Here is a 22,877-nt window from a genome sequence, read left to right as displayed (position 1 = left end):
TACATAAAAATTAAACATTCTGGTTCATACCAGATATAAGTTGATACATAGCTGATAAGTGCCTATTTCTCAACTCACACAATGTCCAAATCTTGACTTTCAAACTCAGTTCAATTACAGTGCTACTCTCAAATTTCAAAAAGTCCCAATCACTTCTGGCAGCCTACTTTTTCCTTAGCTTATAAAATATTCTACATAAATCCTTTATCCTCTGGTCCAAATTATTTTATTTCCTTGATTTAGTGTTGTTTCCTCTGATTTGCATTTTCATTCTCCCACTCATCTTAAACACTAGGGGCCAGAGTCAGATGCACTATACATTTTCACTGAGGAATCTTTGGCACAGTTGGCGCACCATATTATCGTTATCTATCAAAAAGCTATTTGTTCAAATTTTGTCATAAAAACGTGAAAACATTTTATTCTATGTACAATAATGTACACAAATTTAAATAGGTCACCAAAGAGACCAGAAGTAATTCAAGAGGTATATTTACAGTAGCACATCACAGTAAACGGAAAACCATTCACAGATTCAACATTGATACTGTTTTTGTGCTTGGTTACACAATGAAGTGAAGCATATTAACTCCATTTTGGATGAACTGAATTTTGAACAAATAACCTCAATGATTAGTAAATGCTGTTTAATCAGTCAGTGTCCTCATTAAGTTCTTCAGCTGCTGTACCTGTGTTCTGAATCACTCCGTTTCTTTCTCTTTGAACGTCATCATCACAATCTGTACTGTCATCTTCATTCAATTCCCTGTCAGATTCAGTAGCAGCAGCAGCAGCAGCAGCAGCAGCAGCAGCCGCCTCTCTTACAACTTCCTCTGGATGTTCATTAGGTGCAATAAATCCGTTGTTGCTGGATATATTTGAATTATCCTTGATATCATCTTCAATGTATACTTTTTGATGGCACATTGGACAAGTATCTTGAATGTACAGCCATTTCCGAAGGCAAAGTGCATGGAAATAATGATTACATGGTGTGATACGAGCAGATGTTGTAAACTCATGATAGCAGATTGCGCAGACGTCATCTATTTCTTGTAAGCGGCTCCCTTTTATTTCAGGAAGTGAATTAATTTTCTTAACAGCAGTCCTACGATTCATGAATGTCTTCCAGCCATTTTTTGCTTGTAAGTAGATGTTAAAATATGCATGTAGACACATCATACAAGCCCGAATTTTACTTCCTGACTCAAACATCATAGTATAAGCCCCATTTCCAAACATTACTACTCCAAATATAAATTCAATAATATTGCCTGTTGAACGAACATAGTAGACATAATCATCAAGCTTTTCCCAGAGGACATTATAGTAGCCATCAATCATGAATAATGTATAAACAGTGAGAGAAACAATTACTTTTAAGCAAAGTTCCACACAGAAGGCTGTAACGGCAAACAACCATGTGTTTAGTGCATAGTGATGCCAAAGAACATAACTGAGTAACACGGGAAGAATAAACAGGCAAGCAGAAAGAAAGAGCACAGGAAAATGTCTACGGAAAGATGACACATGAGAGGCACTGAGAGACATCAATACAGGATCTGTCATTCCATGGATGAAATGCAGGACTGCAGTTAATAAAAGGCACATGTTTCTACTTAAGCGAATAAGTCTCTCTTCTGGTCGTAGACCACTTAAACCAGTCTGAAGAGCCAAAATAAAAAATAAAACAGGTGCTACGAAGCCAAGCCGCCTGTCGTCTTCTTCAGTTGATCCAATAAAGGCCAATATTCCAAGGCCCAAATAATGGGCGACTGAGGAAATTACAGCACTCATGCCCAGTACAGTCAGTGTAGAATCACACCCACTAATAATAAGATTGCAAATGAGGTCCCAGAAATCATCCCAAGAAATAAAGAAGGAATCGGTTTCATTTGCCATCCTTAAAATGTACATTAACACTGTAGCCTGAGCTGTAATTCTTGTTAGCCAAAAGACTCTCAGTATATCTGGGAAACGAATCCTCTTCCATGTGTCCTCCATTAATAACTGTAATCCATAAATTCGATACATGTGCCTCACTAAAAGATAAACATACCGTGTGGAATAATAAAACCACCTAAGTTTCACTGCCAAGACAAGCAGTGTGTTTAATGTAAGAATCAAGGAAGAAATAAAAACTAAAGTCTCTCGGATGTGTAACGGTAGCTCTGTGATTAAGCCTATTACAGGAACCAAGAGATCCAAAATAATTAATTGTGAATAGATGGAATGAATTTGGAGCAGTGTAACGTATCCAATTCCAAATGTTAGCTGTAGAACAATGAGTGCCATCCATAGTGAGGGCCCTTTCCGAGGAAGCAGCTCAATTCCAAAAGCTGATGTGTTGTAGGCACCATAGAAGTCAATGTGCAAAGCAGCATAATAATTTACCAACACTGAAGTTGCAGCTAATAGAAAGGCTGCGCTGTACATGTAAAACTTGAAAAGTGATCGCTGTGACAAGATCAGAACAATACTGGATACAAATATACCTGAAAAAAAGAAAAGTCATTTTTAAGAATATTTTTCCACTAATAGTTATAGTATTCCTTTAATTAGGAAATGCGAACATTTAGCCTCAAGGCAATTTAGGCTTAAAGGCCAAAAGAATTTTGTAAAGTCAGTTCAATAGCAGAGGCGAAACATTATTTTTAAAAATCTTACTAGAATTCTAATTTCCAAAGTATTCAAGTAGTACCGAGGCATCAAATTACTAAATTACCTTCAAGATGAGTTTGTAGTGACACATTTTAACGAACATGTCCTTCTTAATTTCATAATCATTAAAAATATTTACAATAATTTCATTACACAAACATTAGAATTAAAAATAACCAAAATGGAAAACATTTGTTCCTATTAAATCTTAGAATTCTTTTTCTTAAGTGTTCTTTAGGAAATCAAGTTTAAGTTTTATACTTACATCTAATTCCTCTTCCTCAAATTGAACTCCTGCTGGCTCTTATTTTTCCTGCTCCTTAAGCATTCTCCCGTGTCCGAATTCAGTTGTTTTTTTCCCTCTACATATTGCAAATTTCAAAAATGCCCTTCAAGTTCCCTTTTTCCTATATATTACTGAATCTTTTTCTTCAAATAGTCAACCCTTTTTATTGTTCTTCAGATTACAAAAGTATAACATTCAGAAAACCAAAACAGTTAAAAAACGGTAGTAAGTCTCCCCTCCCCACTTTATACCTAACCAGTGGATGGTCCGATGTATATCCAGAACCATCTTTCTTTGCGCTCTGACACATTTGTAAGTGAGACTGCAATAAACATTATTATCCAAGGTTTCAACTATGGCAACGATATCCAAATAGCCACCTAGTACCACTTCTACATTACAACTGCAACACTCAAAATTTCTAAAACCTAACTCGCTTCAAATGGCTCGCTCTTGTGATTTCCAATTTCAGTTAAAGGTATATTATTCTTTTTTTAAAAATGTGGGGTTTTTAAATTGATTTCAGAGAGAGGAAGGGAGAGGGAGAGCTCCATAGAAACATCAGTGATTAGAGAGAATCATGGATCAGCTGCATCCTGCAGGCCCCCTACTGGGGATTGAGCCCACAACCTGGGCTTGTGTCCTGACGGGGAATTGAACCTGGACCTCCAGGTTCATGGGTCAATGCTCAACCGCTGGGCCACACTGGCTGGGCCCATTATTCTCTTAATGGTACCTTCTAGCCCTGGCACCCTCAAACTTGACACTTAGTCTCCAAATTCTACTAACACCTATTATCTTTCCTTTTCACCAACTTACTAGTTTGTCCTTAAAAACTCACCTTGTCCAAATCTACAAGCCATCACCAACATGCCTTTCTTCATTTCTTTGCTCAAAATACTGCAGTGGCTCTGAAATAGTAACCAACTAAAATCTGTCTCTCTCATCCTAGCAATCAAGGATTCAGCTGGCCTCAGAGTAATACTCCTCCCAAAGCACACACCAAAGCTCCAGACTTCTTTCCCAAACACACCCTTTCTGTGCCATAATAGCAGCTGTGTTTACATTTTTCTCTACTTAGCATAATGGCCCCACCAACTCCCAAGTACCCGACTGTTCAAATCTTATCCATCTTACAGACCCGCTTTCTCTGAGTGTGACTGTTCCCCTTCAGCATACCGACAGATCCTGGTGAAATACCTAATATTCATATACTACCTGATATTGTAGTTATCTGAGTGGGTATCATCTACCCTGTTATGTCTCTGATAGCAAGCAAGGATGCTACCTTGAACATCTATGGATCCCAAAATATTTTGTAGAAAAAAAGTAAATTAATATTCACTGGGAAACTAAATGTTTCTGTTGAATTCTGGATTATGTTTTTAAAGGCAACTACAAAATACAGTCCACTTGGAGATTGAAATTTATGAACAGGTAAGACAAAGCTAAGAAACCAGAGCTTGGAGTATAGGAAAAGTGACAAACTCCAAATGAAATATCTATCCATACACACCTTATTGCAGCATATACTTGAGAAAGACTGCATATTACTGTGGAGGTATATCATAATCCATTGCATGTAAAAGAAAGGGCTAGTTCCTCTAAATCAGAGGTGAGGAACCTTTTTTCTGCCAAGGGCCGTCTGGATATTTATACCATGCAAGGGCCATACAAAATTATCAACTTAAAAATTAGCCTGCTGGTCACGTGCGGGAGGCAAACAATCGATGTGTCTCCCTCCCATTGATGTTTCTCTCCCCTGCTCCCTTCCACTCTCTCTGAAAAGCAATGGAAAAAATACCTTCGGGTGAGGATTAGGAAAAAAAAAAAAATTGCCTGCTATATTTGGTAAAACATTTAATTGAATATATTGAATTTTGAGTCCTGCCTGCAGTTGCCTTGGCAGGGCCAGACCAGATACGGCCCATGGGTGGGCTATTCCTCACCCCTGGCTCTAAATGATGACTTTGCTCATGAACTTAAAATTTACCCTGTGCCAGTCTGTCAAGTCATTTATGAAAAAAAACAAAGGACACAATCACCTAGAAGATATATAAATTTCTGCATGAAAACCACCTGATTAATTTCCAGAGCAAGTGGGCCACTAATATTCTCCCAAAGAGCTAACAGGTGGGTACAGGCCCTTTAAAACGGACTGCCCTGGCCAGTGTGGCTCCGGTCTGGGCATTGTCCTGTGCACGGAAAGGTTGCAGGCTTGACTACAGGTAGGGGGCATGCAAGAGACAGCAGATTTTTGCTCTCATGTGGGTTTCTCTCCCGCTCTCTAAAAAAACAAAACAAAAAACTTTACTTTTTTTTTTTTTTAAAGGGCTTTTTTGAGCAGGATTAGGAATATTTTCCATGGAAAGAGGAAATGAAATTAGCTCAGACACTATGTATATGTAATCTTACTTTCTCTACATAGAAAAACAAAGTATGTTCCTGAGACAAAACTTGAAACTAATCTCCTAAAATGAATCAAAATAACTTCAATTCTAGTTTATACAGATTAAAAGGGAGAAAGTCAAGCAGGGACTGTAAATTAATTTTGTCAGCTTGCTACTCACAAAGTGGTAAATTAACTGTTGCTTGTGAATATTCATGAACTTCATTGTACTTTATTAACCAGTCCTTTTTACTCTAACAGATTTTCCCCCTGAAATTTATTTTTACACACAAATGAAGGAATGATTTGGGTTTTAGAATTATGTCTGGAGAAAAAGTGCCATTTTGCTTTATGCAAATATACCAAGGGAAAAAGTGGGGGAGGATATGATAGACAAATAATGTAGTAAGACTACAATCACAAGGGTCAGATGTGCCCTAACTAGTAAGTAACAATCTGATACTACACTTTGACTAAAATCGTACCCCCAAGATGTAATAAAGACCAAACACTTCAAGAATAGCATAAAATTGTTTAATTCTTACCCAAAGTTTGCATGTACATGGGGTTCTTAAGTTTTTCTTTTATACTCATGGTCCTATGTGTGGAACGTAGGAGGAATCAGCTCTCATTTTACAGAAGCGAAAAAAAAAAGTCAACTTCCCAAGTAACAAATTTCAACACTCCCTTTCCTGGCCTTTGGTCTTCAGTAACTTTTACCAGTAGCATCAAAGTTTTGTTGCATTTCACAACTTCAGACATAAAACACTGTTATTTACCCTGTAGACCTAAGAAAATTAAGCCCAGGGATACTGTTTCTTATCAGCACTTAAGAGTGACCTGCATAAGGAATCAAGGCTATATATAAATGATGCTTTATTTAAATAACCATATTGGGACACTGGAGAATAGAATTAACTGAAATCACAATTCAGGGATCCAACTTACCAATGATTAGTGTTTCACCAAAGTTCTTGAGGTAGGAAAAGAAGCAGATTATCAAAATCAATTCAGGAGCTTTGAAGCTATATGTGAACTCAATTCATGAAGAGTTCAGGGCATTTACAATTTGGATTACCCAAAATAAGCAAACAAAAATAAGCAAGGGGAGGGGGTTCCATAACATGTTACACAACAGTGATAACTCTTATGTGGAAAGTCCATTCATAGTGTAACCTTTTCTGGAAATTTGGGACTAAAAATTAGAAGGAAACAGAGAACATAATATTTATAATCCTCCAGCTACCTTAAACCTTTAAAACATAATCTAAAGCAAGCGGTGGAAAAATATTTCAATGCCAGACAGAATAAAGATGGAGCCCAGAAATAAATGTTATGACTACCTTACTCCCAAAGGAGCCCTAACCAATGAAATGCAAGACAAGGTAAACAAAACTGAAATGGCAATCTGTCGGTGTACTTTTTAAACTATAGCATAAAGAAAATTTTTTCTATCAAACTCTCATTTTAGGTTAAATAGGGGTATCTTAAGTTTTTTAGTAAGATAAAACTAAAATCTTGCTTTTCTTTTTGTTTCTTTATTGTTGAAAATATTATAGATATCCTCTTTTTACTCCCATTGATCCCCTCCACCCTGCATCCACGCCACCCCCAGGCCTTCCCCAGAGCAGTGTCTGTGCCCATGGGTTATGCTTGTAAACATGTAAGTTCTTTGATTAATAGCTCCCCACCCACTCCTCCATCCCCACCTTCCCTCTGAGATCCCGCAGTCTGTTCCATGCTTTTATGTCTCTGGATCCATTTTGTTCATCAGTTTACTTTGTTTATTATATTCCACATATAAGTGAGATCATGTGGTACTTGACCTTCTCTGAGTGGCTTATTTCACTTAACATAATACTTTCTAGTTCCCTCGATGCTGTCCCAAAGGATAAAAGTTTTTTGTTTTGTTTTTTTACAGCTGCATAGTATTCCATGGTGTAAATATGCCACAGCTTTTTTATCCACTCATCTAATGATGGGCACTTGGGCTGTTTCCAGATCTTAGCTATTATAAATTGCGCTATGAACAAAGGGGTGCATAAATTCTTTGTGATTGGTGTTTTGGGTTTCTTAGGATATATTCCTAGAAGTGGGATCACTGGGTCAAGTGGCAGGTCAATTTTTAATCTTCTGAGGAAACTCCATACTGCTTTCCATAGTGGCTGCACTGCATTCGCACTTGCTTTTAAACTAGGATTTTAAACATGCTTTTATTTTTAAAAATGTGAATATGATTTTTAAAGAGTCAAACCCCATTGTTATTAAATGAAGAATAAACCAAGCTTTGCATAAAACACCACACATTCATAAACACACACTTTTTTGCTTTTTTACTCAAAGAGGATGTTACTTAATAATAGTGGGTTTTCTTGTTGCTTTTTAACCTTTAAAAATTTTCATTTTGGATTACTTATTAAAGAGGGCATCTTCTGATTTACTGACCATTCATACTTCTTTCTCTGTGAATTGCCAGTTTATTTTTGCCCATTTATCTATGGAGTTTGTTTTCCTTAACAAACTGTAGACATTTAGAAAAATATTCTGACTACAAATTCTTTGTCAGTTATCTGTAATGCAAACATCTTCCTCAGGTGTGTGGCTGGTCTTCACTTTTCTGATGCTGCCTTTTGACTAATAGAGGTTTTTTATTTTAATATCATTAAATTTATCAATATTTTACACATTTGATTTTAAATATTTTAAAAGAATTTTAACCTTACTCTAAGGTTTAAAAAAATGTTCTATATTTTCTTCTAAAAATTTTAAAGTTTGCTTTTCACATCTAGGTATTAATCCACTTAGAACTGTTTATATATTGACATGAGGTAGCAATACAATATAATTTTTTTCCATATGGACAACTAAATGACCACTAACTGAATAGTCTATATTTACCTCAATGTACTTCAATTCTATCTCTGAAACACATCAAGTTTCTATATATACACACCTGGGTAATCTATTTCTGGGCTTTTCTATTCTATGCTATTGGTCTATCTGTCTATCCCAGTGGTTCTCAACCAGGATCTTATTCCCCCTCTGCCCCCAGGAGGCACCTGACAATATCTACAGACATTTTTGGCAATCTCAACTGGGGGAAGGGGGGTACTACTGGTATCTAATGGGTAGTGGACAGGGATGCTGTTGGAAATCCTACAATTCACAGACCAGCTCCACCTACTTCCCAACAAAGAATTATTATGTCCAAAATGTCAATAGTGTCACTGTTTAGAATACCTAGTCTATCCCTATGCAGTCATAATTACTACTGCTTCACTGTTTTTTCACACCGCAGGTTTTCAACAATTTTATTGTATGGCTAAACCTAATACAATAAACAGATTCCCCTTTAATAGACATTTAGATTAACAATTTGTTGTTTTGTTATTACCAACAATGCTGCAATGAATATCCTTGTCCACAGTGTTTGCAGACTACATCTTTAGGTGAAATTCTTAGAAATGGAATTGTGTGTCAAAAGGAATATGATGAACTTCAGTTGCTAGTGCCAGATGGCTTAACACAGAAGTGACAGCCTACAAAAACTGTTTAACTTTACCTGTTTCCCCACAGTTCTGCCAAATTAGTTTCTATTCAGACTCTGACCTCTTCACTGATCTAATAAGTGGGGGTTTTTTTGACTATTTAATTATAAATGAGGCTGAGTAATTTTTCTTTTGCTTATTGACCATCTGCATGTCATTTATTGTGAACTGCTTATCCTGGGCCCATTTTTCTCTGGGAGTAGAAGTTTTTCTTACTGGCAAAGTAAAACTTTTACAAGAACTTGAGTCTCATATGATGCAGATATTTTTCCCTCAGTGTGCCATTTTTAAGAAATGTTTTAAAAAAGTTTTGTCATAAAAGTTTTTCATTAAAATTTCCCCTGTAATTTCTGGATTTTCTTTCCACTCCGGTGAATTATCATTATATGAGTAATACTATTAAAACAAGCTCCTATGCTTGCATTTTCCTGCCTTGGATTTAGATTTGCTAATTCAGCATTATGCTGCACTGGGTTGTTTTTCATTTAGCATTTAACACCTCCTAAGAATAGCTTAAGATTCTTAAATATTCTATATATTGTGATAAGATTTTATTTGGATCCCCACAATGAGATGCTTTATTTTCTAATCTCCTGAAACTCTCATATTAGTTTAATATCAAATGAAAGTATAGTTGTAGTACTTTATTTTTGGTGAAGGGAAGTAAATTCTTCAGATGCTACATATAAAATTGGTAATGCTTTTTTACTTAGAAAATAGATTTCCATTTTTACAATTTTATTTTAAAGAAAAAGGTAACACTGCCAAGTTTTAAGATTTATATACAGCATTATATAAATTATTTTAAAAGGGTCTACAATTATTAAAAAAATACAACCAGATAGAACAATTAATTTTAACTACCCTTTGGTATCTTTTACACACAAACCTGTCACTTTCAAAAACAACAGAATGGGCCTTAAATACTTAACACATTTGCTTTTATTCAGGATGAATTTTTTTTGGCACCAAAGCCACTTTTAAAAAACTTTATCACTTACAAATGTGAAAAATTAGCGTAATTACACTGGCACAATTTAAGGAACAGCCAGGTGACATATTTGGAAAATATTTTGTACTCATAAAGTCTGACCCAGAGAATATTTTGAGATCAAAATTTTCAAACAAACAGTATCAACATTTCTCTAATGCCTTCAAAAGACCAAAATATCTGTAACACGGTATGGTTTTAACTGAAGTATTAAAAATTTTTTTTTAAAGCTATCAAGCTTACTAATAGTTGACACTTAAATAGCCCTTACTAGGTTCCAGGTACTGTTCTAGGGCTTACATCCCATTTCATTTTTTTGTCCTTAGCACCCTATGAGAGAGATACCATTACTGTCCATCTTTAAAAAGGTACAGATAAGAATCAGAGGCATACGCAGCTAAGTAAACTGCCAGAGGTCTCATTCTTCTGATTTATCAAGTACAAACTTCCATGATTTACTACAAAAATAAGCAGGATAGAGTACAAGGAAAATACCAGATTACTTTGTTCAATGTTCTTAAATCACGAATTATTTAATTAAGAAAATACTCCTTTTCCTTAAAGCTCCCTAACCTGAAGCTCAACTCTGAGAGCACTGCACTTAAAATTCAGAGCACCTGGTCCGAAAGAGGTTCTCAGAGAATCTGCAGTCACCTGCCATAAGAGCATTAAAGGCAGCAGCTACACTATTTGGGCAATGAACACGTGAATCCTCTCAAAGTTCCATTTTCTTCCCCTCCACCATGGACTCCTCTCAAAGCAGAAGTGAGGACAGCCACCCTCCTATCCTCAAGTCCTGTTATATATGATTACTCAGTCCCCAAAGCAGCACTTGGCTATCCCACTGATCCCAAATCTGATAAAGTGCCCTAGAAGTCTGTTACCTTCTGCTTTCTCTCTTTTTTTGGGTTGGCAGTCAGACTCAGCTGAGACCACCTTACTACATTGAGACAAGTAACTGCATGTTAATTTATGATCACGATGAGTGACTTCTCACTGGCAGGAATAAAATGTTTACCCAACAGCCCCCTTATTAATTTCATTTTAACATTAACTAATGTCACTTCACCCATGACTGTCAGAATTAAATATGTTAAGTATGAAACAATAAAGGTAAGCTAATGCTTTTTTAATTGAAGTACAACTGGCATAGTATTACATTAGTTTCAAGTGTACAACATATATTAGTTTCAGGTGTTTGATAATTGTACGCATTACAAAATTGCACAGCTCCATTTTAGCCACAGATAATGAGGGCACTACACTTTTGCAGTGGTAAGTAGGAATGGCTGGTATTAGCAGCTGGTGGGTTACTGATAAGTCTTGTGCTAAAGAACAGCATGTTCACATCTGTTAGTTTTACGATCTACCATGTGATCATTACTATACCATTCTGTATCTGGATTGCAGCTGGACTGAGGAGGAAAATCAACCGCCACTGATGTCAGAAGATTTTTAAGCCTAGGTTCTGGCAACCACTTATTTGTTGTGTATCAAAAGCAAAACACAACCTCTGACCCTCAGTTTTCTCATTTGTAAAATGAGAATACCACCACCCACCTGAGGGATTTCTGAAGGTTAGATATTTAGATAATACCAGTGAAAATGCTTTGCAAAAGTAAAGTATCAAACAAATGTAAAACGTTGCTATTTATTGCTAAGAACAAAACAACATTACCACTCTTCTGTCAGAAGCAGCAACAGATGGCTCATAACTCAGAGTTTGGTAAGGATCTCACTATCAGCAACACTTCAAAGCACTAGCCTACTAAAAACTTATCACAAGAATTACCTCATCAACAAAATTTGCCAAGTTTCAATTACTTAAAAAAATTCTTTTATGCATAAACGCTTCTCTGGCGATGCAAGTGAAGATGGGGAGCGAAACATAAGGTGCTTTTCAACACTTCATTCATATGCAAAAACAAAAACTGATTTTTCAGAAGTCTCTCTTGGAAGAGTCTCATCACTCTAGCCAGGTTTTTTCTTTAAATACCTCTGCTTCATAAATTTTATAAACTCCTAAACATCGCCTTCTTCATGAGGAGTTTTGGTAACGGTTTCAAGGTCTGACATTCGATGCCCTGTCCCTTTCGTTCGGATGTCATTTACCGAGACACTTCACCATCATGTGAACCCCATCCCCATCGAAACAGAAGTGACAACACACAAGTACTCTGCATTCTGGAAAGGAAACTGAGGCCCAGGCTAGCACAAGTCCAAGGTCACACACGCAGAGATGGGGGCAAACCGAGGTGCTGTTTTTCCAAGGCTGTCGCCTAGGAAGGGGCGGTCAGCACTCATTCCCCAACAGAAACAGCAGGCAGAGCCCTGCTCACACGCCCAGGCTTCCTCCGCCTCACTCAGGTGCAAAAGGAACAGGGACTGAGGCGGGAGCCGCTCTGCGGTCAACTCAGACCCAGTGTCATCTCCTCCTTCCTCCCGGCCCCCGAGGACGCCCTGTGGGGACGAACCTGGTTCTCCTCCTAACACACTCTCACAGTCTCACACATACTCTCTCACAAACATACACACACACTGTCATCACACAGTCTCGCACATATATACTCTCACACTCGGTCTCTCACACACAGTCTCAGTCACACACACACGACCCGCGGCCTGCGCGAGGCTGCCCGCTCCCTGCGGCTTGTCTCGGCCCCACAGAGCCGTCCAGGAGGCAGGCTACCCCTCCCCCTTACCGAGAAGCCGGAGGAAGATCTGGAGCCCGATGCAGAACCGGCCTTGGCTGTAATCGTAGTAGGTGTTGAAGATGGCGTCTATGATGTAGAGGCAGGGCACCCGGAGCGCCACTTCGAGCGCCGCCCAGGCCTGCTGATGGGCCATCCGCACCTGCTGCTGCGGGGGCCCCACCGCCGCCATGAGCCGCTGCCACACCGGGGCTGGGCAGGCCGGGTAGGGCCGCGCGGGGCAGGCCCGGGACAGCGGCCAGGGGCGGGAGCTGAGGCGGCCGACTCCGCCCCTCTTCTCCGGTCTCTCACGGCCCGCCCCGCCGCCCGCTCGCGTCTCTCGAGCTGGAGCAGGCGGCGGCGGCTCCCGGGAGGCCTCTCGGTGTCGGTGTTTTTGGCTGGCTAAGGTCTGGCTCCTCCTCCCTCCACCGCCTCCCCCGCCCGCGGAGCCACCATCTTGACCTCGCCCGCGGGCCTCCGCCGTTGAGGCTGTTGGGAGGGTGAGGCTGCGCCCGCGGTCACGCGAGACCGCGGAGACTGCGCCGCTATCGCGTCACAATCCGGCGCTAGGGGCGCTCCCCTGTCGTCATCACGTACGGCGTAGCAAACGTCTCAAGCCGTTGCCATGGTTTCCGCACACCACAGCGACCCGCCGGGCCTTCGCGGTTTGGCGCCACCCCGTGGCGCAGGCGCACTATGGCGGCCGTGCCCTCCAGCGTCCGGGTGGCCACCTCACCTACGGCGGCGTGTGTTCAATGAGGAACTCCCGGCTTTCATGGGCGGGACTGACTTGTTTTATTAGAGCCCATGAGCGTCACGTAAACACGGTTCAAAGGTGCTTGAGAGGAGGAAAGTCACAGGGCGCCGCCGGCCAGACCTACCCAGCCGACCCGGCGGCCGGGCTGGGGGCGGCGGGCTTCCGGGAGAGCCCCGCAGGAGGCGCAGCTGCGCGCGCTTTAGGGAGCAGCTGCCGTTTGTGGCCCTGGGTACGCGTGCTCGGCGCCACCAAGAAAACATCCCTCTCTCATCCTTTCGCACGTAAGCCTAACGACCTCCTCCCAAGCTGGACAGCACTGAGGACACTCATCGGCCACATTTCACTGACATCGAGGGCCGGTATGACCTGCGGGCAAGAGCCCAGGCCTCCGTCTTTGATGTCGTGTCTTTGAAGTGAGCACACCCAGGCAATCTCCTCTTTCCTCCGGGCAGAAGAGGGCATACTTTTTTTGTTTTTTGTAGGGGATTAGAACGTGCCACCCCAAAGTATGCCACTTTGACAGAGGATTATTTTTAGCTAAAGACAATTGAGAAAGCTGAAGCACCCCCACCAAAAGCTGTCTGCCCCCCCCCCCCAACACATTTGCTTGAAAAGCAGGACATAAATGCCCATTTGTAAAGGTGTTTCCCTCTCTCTTGCCTCTAAGAGGGCTCTTAGACTCCGCATCACCCACTAACCTTACTAATCACCTTCCACTAGTTTCCCCCATATATTTACCTCCCCACAATTGCCACCTCCTAGAAGCCAATACTAATCTGGCCATACTTACCTTTCTCTTCCTTCACCAGAAAATAGGAATGTAAGTTAGCTACTAGCCAACATCACCCCAATAGATTTAATTTTAAAAATAATAAAGAGTGCGAGTTAGGTCAGAGTCTGCCCTGTAGACCCAGCCATCTCAGATTAAGGGGGATAAAATAGTAAGCAAGAACCTGGTTTACTTGCAATCCACATTACATCAGGACTCTAAATGGATGATTATCCTGCCAGTTAAGAGCTCTCCATGCCCGCCCCGCCGGGCGTGGCTCAGCGGTTGAGCGTCCACCTAGGATCCAGGTGATAGGGGTTTGATTCCCGGTCAGGGCACATGCCCGGGTTGCGGGCTGCAGCTGATCAATGACACTCTCATCATTGATGTTTCTATCTCTCTCTCCCTCTCCTTTCCTCTCTCTGAAATCAATAAAGATATATTTTTTAAAAATTTAAAAAAACAACTCTCCATGCCCTAGCCGGTGTGACTCAGTGGTCAGTGTTGGCCTGCAGACTGAAGGGCCTCGGTCTGATTGGGGCCAAGGGCAGTATCTCGGTTGCAGGCTTCCCGCAGGCCCAGCCCTGGCCAGGGGCCTGCGGCAAGCAACCAATGACACATGGGTGTTTCTCTCCCTCCCTCCCTCCCTTCCACTCTCTGAAAATGGAAAAAATATCCTCAGGTGAGGATAATAAAAAACAAAACTCCCCAGAAGGGTGGAGAATTATAAAACTCCAAGACCCCTTTCTCTGGATGGAGGTAGGTGTAGTAGAATGATTGAACCCACTCTCAAACTCCTTCCTACAGGAGTTTCATGTTTTTAAACTCCTACTGTTAACCCCTAATAATGACTGCCATCTGTGCTTACCATACACACTAGGCACTAAGCTAAGGGTTTTACATTTTCCTTAAATTTTTGTATCAGCCTTATTTTGATAGGTATCATCTCTGTTTTAGAGAGGAGGAAACTGAGGCTTAGATAAATTATTGAGAAAAAAGTTAAGTGGCCCATATGGCCATAGATACTTAAAGCCCAGGATTTGAACCCAAGGCTACCTGGAGCTTAGAACATAAGGCTTTTTTTTTTTTTTTTTTAAATATATATTGATTTCAGAGAGAGGAAGGGAGAGGGAAAGAGAGATAGAAACATCAATGATGAGAATGATTGATCAGCTGCCTCCTGCACACCCCCTACTGGGGATTGAGCCCACAACCCAGGCATGTGCCCTGGCTGGGAATAGAACCATGATCGCCTGGATCCTAGGTCAATGCTCAACTGCTGAGCCATGCCCAGCTGGGCAGAACTTCAGGCATCTTTGACTCTTTCCTCTTTTTATCCACAGCCAATCTGCAACCAAATCTTACCCATTTTTTCTTGACAGTCTCTTGTACCTTACTGTTGTCACTGTCAATATCCTAACCCAAGGTCGTCCTGTAGCTTGCCTGTTTATTGCAATATCATTATGATCATCATTTTTCTAATCCAGTCTGTTTACTTCTGCTGGGTTAATTTCCCTAAACTGCACACCTGGGGAATAACCTTGCAGTTTTGACAGAATTCCCAAAGGAAAACAAACTTGGTAAGAGAACTATGAAGGCTTACATAGAAACCTCAGAGATGTCAATTAGCTACTCAACCCATCTGTTATTCTGCCCTAATTGCAATTTAAAGCAAAAAGATGGGCTATTATGGAGAAAGGGCTCACAAGGACTAATTTAAAAGATGAGTATGGTAAGGAGACAGGAGGTAAGTACCATTATATTAAGATCATGCAAAATAGAAGATAAAATAGTTCATGGGCTTCCCTCCAATTTTTATTTTAAAAGTGTAGTAAATATTAAATAAAAAGTTTTTTAAAATGAGCAAATGCTTCAGTTCTTATTAATGTTTTAACAATTTCCAATCTTAATTTGATGCACAAATTTTATTAGTATAAGAATTTCTAATTCAAACTAAATTCCACCTTAGGCCAAGAACTTTCAGGAGTGGTGGCATAGTCATGCTTATCTTTCTCACATATGACTTCAAGCCAAGTCTCTTTAAACTCTCTAGGTCTCACTTTCCCCATCTATAAAATGAAGGTTTGACTAAGATCCTGGCAAGTACTTTATAACACTACTTTAATACTAAATTTATATCAATGAAGTAGTGTTTAGATGCTTAGGAATTTTTTAAATAAAAGATAAGCTTTCAAAGAAATAGCTACAATTCACTGAATCTTTGGTTTCTGCATTGATTTGAATGTTGCACAACTCACGTGTATATTTATATTGAGTCTACCCAGAACAGTATACACACACACACATACACACACACACACACACACTATATATATATATATATATATATATATATACCCATGGTCAAAAATAACAAATCTATTCATTCGGCTTTAATGATTCAAATGCCTTTTAGTAGCTCTAAAAAGCCTTTAGACAATAGGATGCATAAAAACTAGTTTGACTTTTCCGTTGACATTTTCATCAGCCAAGTCTTTGTTCCAAGCAACAGAAACTGATTCTGGGCTTTCATTATTCCTCAGGATTTCAAGTTCCAAGAGTGACCATGCAATTGGTCAAGTTTATTGGTCCATGTATCTGTACCCCAACTGTACCAGAGGGCAAGTACTAGCAGTTTCCTTAAGGGGGAAGAAGCAGTAGGAAACAGGTACTTAGAATTACCCATCCCACCCCTCCCCACCAAAGTTTCCTTCAGATGGAATATGGGGATGCTGGTAGGAAGAATAGGGAGGAGAAGCCCCAAAAGGGACAAACACATACCTTAATTTTATCTCACAGACCTCAGGAGTTATTTATAAAATAATCTCTGATCCTAAATTACAGTTTTTCTCATCATTAAATTTCAGATATGCCCATCAAAATTCAGCTATTTAAATATTATGGTTTTGTAAATGCCAAATGAACAGGAACAGTCTATTGTTATTTAGTTAACAAAGGAAACAACAGAGAATATAGTGGCATATGGGGTCAATATTGAGTTCATTCATTCAAGACATTTACTGAGCACTTTCTATAAGCTTGGCAGTATGCTTGCCCACTTCTGCCTCTTACTACTTCTCTGTCTAGACAAAGTACTTCAACTCTCTAGTCTTCAGTATCCTCATCTGGGAAAAAGAAAAGTTTAATATAATGTAAAATACATGACATGCATTATCCAATTTAATCTTCAATAAACTTGTCCAAGGACACAGACAATAACAGTGGCAAATGAAACAGGTTTCTGATTCATATTTTTCTGATTTCAGAGCTTAAGATTCGATCCTCCACAAGTAATTTCTCATACTTGTTACACAAGTTAAAAATATATATATTAATACTTAGTATATGTTAAACAAGTTTTAGGTGAAATACTCAGTGGAAGCCTTACACACACTTAGCAATGGCTCCATTTATGGTTCAGTAGTACTATGAAGATATTGTTTATTAGTTTGGGTTGTTATATGTGATAATTATTCATTAATTTATATTAGAATATATGTAGATGACAGATTCAAATATCCTAATCATCTAAGGTGATGGTCGAGAATAATCTGAGGGCTGAGATACTACTGAGAAGAAGAGTAAAGTAATACTAAATTAAAAACATCTATCAAGGCAGGGAGCCCAGAGAAGACAGATATAGTGTCCCACTGACAGGTGGGAAGTACAGGACCCTTCACTTTAGATGGGATCTTGTAGTCCCAGCTTCATTATTCCTCAGGATTTCAAGTTCCAAGAGTGACCATGCAGTTGGTCAAGTTTATTGGTCCATGTATCTGTACCCCAACTGTACCAGAGGGCAAGTACTAGCAGTTTCCTTAAGGGGGAAGGAGCAGTAGGAAACAGGTACTTAGAATTACCCATCCATTTTATATTTTTTATATTTTATATTTTTTAAATCACTCCTCATTTCATAGCTACACCCAACTGAGTAGAATAAAAGCTTCATTATGGAAGATTCGATATTGTAATGTCAATTTTACCCTGTAGGTTCAGTGTAATCCCAACAAAAGAATCTCAGCAGGGGTTTTTTCCCCAAAAATTGACAAGCTGATTTTAACTTCGTAAAAAAATGCAAAACGTCAAGAATAACTAATGCAATCTTAAAGAACAAAGTTGAAGGACTTATAGTATCAGTTACCACGACCTATTTTAAAGCTACAGTAATTCAGACAAGATGGTATTGGTGCATGAATAGAAAAACTCACCCGTGGAACAGAAGAGAAAGTCTAGAAACAGCCCCACACATATATGGTCACCAGGTTTATGATAAAAGTGACAGTACAGTGGAAAAAGAATGATTAAAAAAACAGCAATATAATGGGACTCTGTGGATACTGCCTAACAAAGGACAGCATATCACTTAATGGTGAAACACACTGGAGGCATTCTCTCTAAAGTTAGGAGCAATTTAACACTGTATTAGAGGTGGGGCAGGGGTGGGAATAGGGCACGTTAGACTGCCAGAAGCTTCCTTTTTCAATCAAGACTTAGCTGTTTATGTTGAACTTTTCCTCCCCACCTTTGCACTCCCACAACATTCTATCACTCATACGGCACTTATCTCATGGTATTCCAATTCTTTGAGTATTTGTGTTATTTTGGCTGCTAGGGTGTGAGCTCCTCAGAGAAAGGAACTGTGTCTAATGAATTTATTTCCTGTGGCTCATATATATAGTAGACACTTAATATTTGCAAAATAACACAAAGAGCACCAATCCGGTCCTTACTGCCACTGTTGCAAGAAGGACAAGCAGGCAGTTACAGTCTTGTTCTCCGAGGTCCTGTGTCCCTGCCAGCGCTGCCCGGATGGCCTCTCAGAACCGCGACCCAGCTGCCACCAGTGTCGCCACAGCTCGTAAAGGAGCCGAACCCAGCAGGGGCGCCGCCCGTGGGCCCGTGGGCAAGAGGTTACAGCAGGAGCTGATGACCCTAATGATGTCTGGCGACAAAGGAATTTCTGCCTTCCCTGAATCAGACAACCTTTTCAAATGGGTGGGGACCATCCATGGAGCAGCTGGCACAGTATATGAACACCTGAGGTATAAGCTCTCCCTAGAGTTCCCCAGTGGCTACCTGTACAATGCACCCACAGTGAAATTCCTCACGCCCTGCTACCACCCCAACGTAGACACCCAGGGTAACATCTGCCTGGACATCCTAAAGGACAAGTGGTCTGCCCTATATGATGTCAGGACCATCCTGCTCTCCATCCAGAGCTTGCTAGGAGAACCCAACATTGATAGCCCATTGAACACACATGCTGCAGAGCTCTGGAAAAACCCCACAGCCTTCAAGAAGTACCTACAAGAAACCTATGCAAAGCAGGTCTCCAGCCAAGAGCCCTGACTGGGGTTGTCCAGCCTCTCTCCTTATGATGTCTTTTTATTTTTTCCTTAGATGGTCTGTCCTTGCCTTGATTTCTGTATAGGACTCTGTATCTTCGGCTGTGGTGTCATATTTGTTTTGTTTCTTTTTTTTAAATTAAGTCTGGTTGAGCCCCTGTGATGAATATATTAAATAAATACATTTTGGGTTTAAAAAAAAAAAAAAAGAACAAGCAGCGCAGCCCAACCCCAGCCAGCCAAATGCCAGGTACAATCATAATCCTGATAAAGCCACACACTTGTATACATTTCCTTTATCAGGAAAACAAGCCCAGATGGCTTCAAAGTGCACCAAAATAAAGCTCTGAGAAGTGATTCTACACAATTAGTCATCCCAAGGGTAAACAATGGTGATGGCAGAGAGTCATAAAATAAGGTGAGGCTTGAAAAACTGCAGAATGCCTCACATTTCCTATGACTTCTTACCTTGGTCCTGATGCTGCTGGTCAGGGGAGGAGGGTGAAAAGGGAATCAGAGGCCTTTGAATATCTAAGGTTTTAATTTGAACTTTTACAATAGCTAGCAAGCCCTGGCGGTGTGGCTCAGTTGGATCAGGTGGCTCAGTTGTTTGGTGCGTCACCTGTATACCGAAAGTTTACAGGTTTAATTCCAGGTCATGGCACATACCTAGGAATGGGGTTCCATCCCCAGTCGGGGCACAAATGGAAGGTACCCAATCCATATTCTCTCTCACACCGATGTTTCCCTCACTTACTTTCTCTCCCCCTTCCCCTCTCTCTAAAGTCAGCAAGTCAATAAGCATATCCTGGAGCATTAAAAAAAAAAGCTAGCAATTGGCAGCTATTGCACAAGCTTAAGACTGAAAATCTAGTTTCCCTATGATTGAAAGCAGTCATTTTATCCCTTTTACTACCACAATCAAGCCAGTATTTAAGACATCGCCCCCCATGCTCATTTAGGAATGCCTAAGTAGGGGGATAGAGTTAAGAGTTAATACACTAGAATAACTTTGGTCCCCTTCCCTCCCTATTTTGTCAGTGATAATAAAACAGCACCATTTTAATACCTTGATATGGACGCCATTTCTTAGTCGCATCAATTTTATTTCTCAAATCCATCCACTTCCCACTACCACCACCCTAGTCCAAGTCATTATCACCTCATGCCTAGACAACCACAGAAACCTTTTCACTGGTCTGCATCCATCCTGGCCACCCTCCAGTCGATTTTCCATAGTAACAAGAGTGATTTTGGAAAAAGCACTGCCTTTCACTCTGAAATAACCAATGTCCTGTGTACAACTGCTCATTAAATAAGATCCATGTGAGATAGTTCAAAGAAACCCTCATTTTGCAAATAAGGATATCCAAGGCCAAAAGACTATTGAAACCATGTACCCAAGGTCAGACAGAACTGAGGTCAGAATTCGGAATTCACGACTGCACAGATGGGGCTCATTTCAGTGAGCCACGCTGCTTCTCCCAGATATGTAGCTCATTCTCAATGTGCTCAATGGAAGACAAGTGAAGTGATTTGGAATGGTCTAGAGCCTGCTTTCAGGGTCACAAAATATTAAAATAGACTACCCCGAGACGAGGGCTGGAACCTGGCCTGAGCTGGTACATTAAGGGTCATTCACAGGTAGATCTTCATGTCTCAGGATCTAGCCAACCAGAGAACAGGGGCGGCATTCCAGATCCAGGACTATGTGATCCACGTGGGGAGCATAGGATTTCACTGGTTGGATGTGCAAGATTTGTGTCTTCCACGGTTTCCCATGCACCTGCTGAAGAAGAGTGACAATGCGAGTTTCTGCAGATTCCGCCCACCTGTGCCACTCTGGCTTGATGGATGCTGATAGCACTTTTCTCCTAGAATCCCTGATAGCTCCATTTTCCCATTGGTTGTTGATAATTTGCTGAGGATAAGGCCTATGCTCCTCCATTTCACTGTTTCCAAGAGGCTGGAGATTCCTCCCTGGGAAAGATTCCACATTTTGGTGGATATGCAAAATGCCCCCAGCATCCTTTCTTAGCACCCGGCAGGCAATGGGCCAGCCTTCTTCGGAGCTGGGAATCAGCCCCAGGTTGACCCGGTCTGCAATGTCTGAGAGCTTCAATTTTCTGTTATCCCCAAAGTGTATTTGGCACCGATCTGCTACTCCATTGATCTCAAGGTTATTTTTCAGAGCAACTGCAGCATGGGGGTTCCACTCACAGGCATGGACGAAGGCAGCACCAGCATGAACTAGGAAAGGTAATGTAAAATAACCAATCCCTGCATAGAGATCCACCAGCACTTGTCCAGTACAGGGCAGAGATGCCACTCGAAGCTTCTCAGTGATGTTTCCGAAGGAGAACATGCACTGGGTTACGTCAAACTTATATCGGATCCCATTATCCACATGCTCAACCCAGCCATCGTCGCCCAGCAGCAGAGTTACTGCTGGAGTTCGAGTGCCATCCGGCGATACCCGCCCTCGTTTGGCCAAACGCTGAACGCCAAGTGCCGAGGCAACAATCCCCCAGAGTTCTGGTTCCAGATTTTTCCACTGTTTGGCTTGGAAACAGTCCTCACTCAGCAACAAGAGGTTACCGTGTCGTTGCCAAGATCGGGGCAAATCAGCTTCCAACTCAGCTGACCATGTCACTCCCCGGGCCTCTACCCAGCGACTCACCTCAAGACACAGCCTTTGGGCAGGTGAACAACCCTGGGCCTTCTTTGAACGAACGGGATCCAGGAGCTGCGTTAGCGTACAGGTGCTGCCAGGAGCCACACGATTCCTCAGCTCCCGCAGGTGCTGCTCAGGGAGCGCCTCTCCCAGCACGGGCAGCGCCACGGTGCCATCGGGCATCTTTTCCACCCGGTGCTGTGTGTCCAAAAGTTTCTCCTTCTCGAGATATTCCTTGTATCGCTGGGTAAACCGAGGCTCAGTCACAACTGCGACAACACCCGCGGGCTTCCCACCTTCCTTTTCCATGTTGCTGCCCCCACATTCTCCCGAATCCCCTCCGCGAGACTCTCCGTTTGCTCAGAGTCCACTGCGCTCCGCCGGTACATCCAAAGCCCCGGCAGGGAGACAGCCGCACGCGGCCGCGCCGGGGACGGAAGTGACGTCAACTGCGGGCCGGAACTAAGTCATATTAACGCGCCTGCTGCCGATTGGCGGCGGCATTGCCATGGAGAAGCAGCTACTGCCGTCCGTCCTTCCTGGGATCCACCGATACTCGCTGCACCCTAACAGGAAATTAATACTAACGAGGAGGTGCAGGGGCTTAAAAACTTCAGATTAGTGGGTATCCTCCAGAGCTCTCGTGCACTCTCCTCGGTGCCGCTCACCAATCCAAGGAGGGAAGCGAGCCTGGAATGACGGGCCGGATTTGGAGACAGGCTTCCCATAGCCTCGTGCTGCGCTCTCGGGTCGGCACCAGCAGCCGC

At 41.4% G+C, this 22,877-nt stretch overlaps 2 protein-coding genes and 1 pseudogene across 3 annotated transcripts; 1 reads left to right on the top strand and 2 right to left on the bottom strand.

Moving 5' to 3' along the window:
* Nucleotides 1-364: 364 nt before the first annotated feature.
* RNF139 (ring finger protein 139) lies at nt 365-13,077 on the bottom strand. The gene is made up of 2 exons (XM_081116679.1): nt 12,578-13,077; nt 365-2,495 (listed from the first exon to the last, which is right to left on the bottom strand). Exons 1-2 carry the CDS (start codon nt 12,756-12,758, stop codon nt 652-654), a joined length of 2,025 nt encoding a protein of 674 aa, XP_080972805.1. The 5' UTR covers nt 12,759-13,077; the 3' UTR covers nt 365-651.
* On the bottom strand, nt 2,422-22,504 carry TRMT12 (tRNA methyltransferase 12 homolog). Its single transcript, XM_081116680.1, has 2 exons — nt 21,079-22,504; nt 2,422-2,495 (listed from the first exon to the last, which is right to left on the bottom strand). Exon 1 carries the CDS (start codon nt 22,417-22,419, stop codon nt 21,103-21,105), a length of 1,317 nt encoding a protein of 438 aa, XP_080972806.1. The 5' UTR covers nt 22,420-22,504; the 3' UTR covers nt 2,422-2,495; nt 21,079-21,102.
* LOC308547037 (ubiquitin-conjugating enzyme E2 C pseudogene) lies at nt 18,828-19,620 on the top strand (annotated as a pseudogene). The gene has a single exon. The product of its transcript is annotated as a ubiquitin-conjugating enzyme E2 C pseudogene (transcript).
* Nucleotides 22,505-22,877: the final 373 nt, after the last annotated feature.

Source organism: Miniopterus schreibersii (genome assembly GCF_964146895.1).
Source record: "Miniopterus schreibersii genome assembly, chromosome: 17".
Taxonomy (NCBI): Eukaryota; Metazoa; Chordata; class Mammalia; order Chiroptera; family Miniopteridae; genus Miniopterus; species Miniopterus schreibersii.
This window is presented reverse-complemented; position numbering and strand designations above follow the sequence as displayed.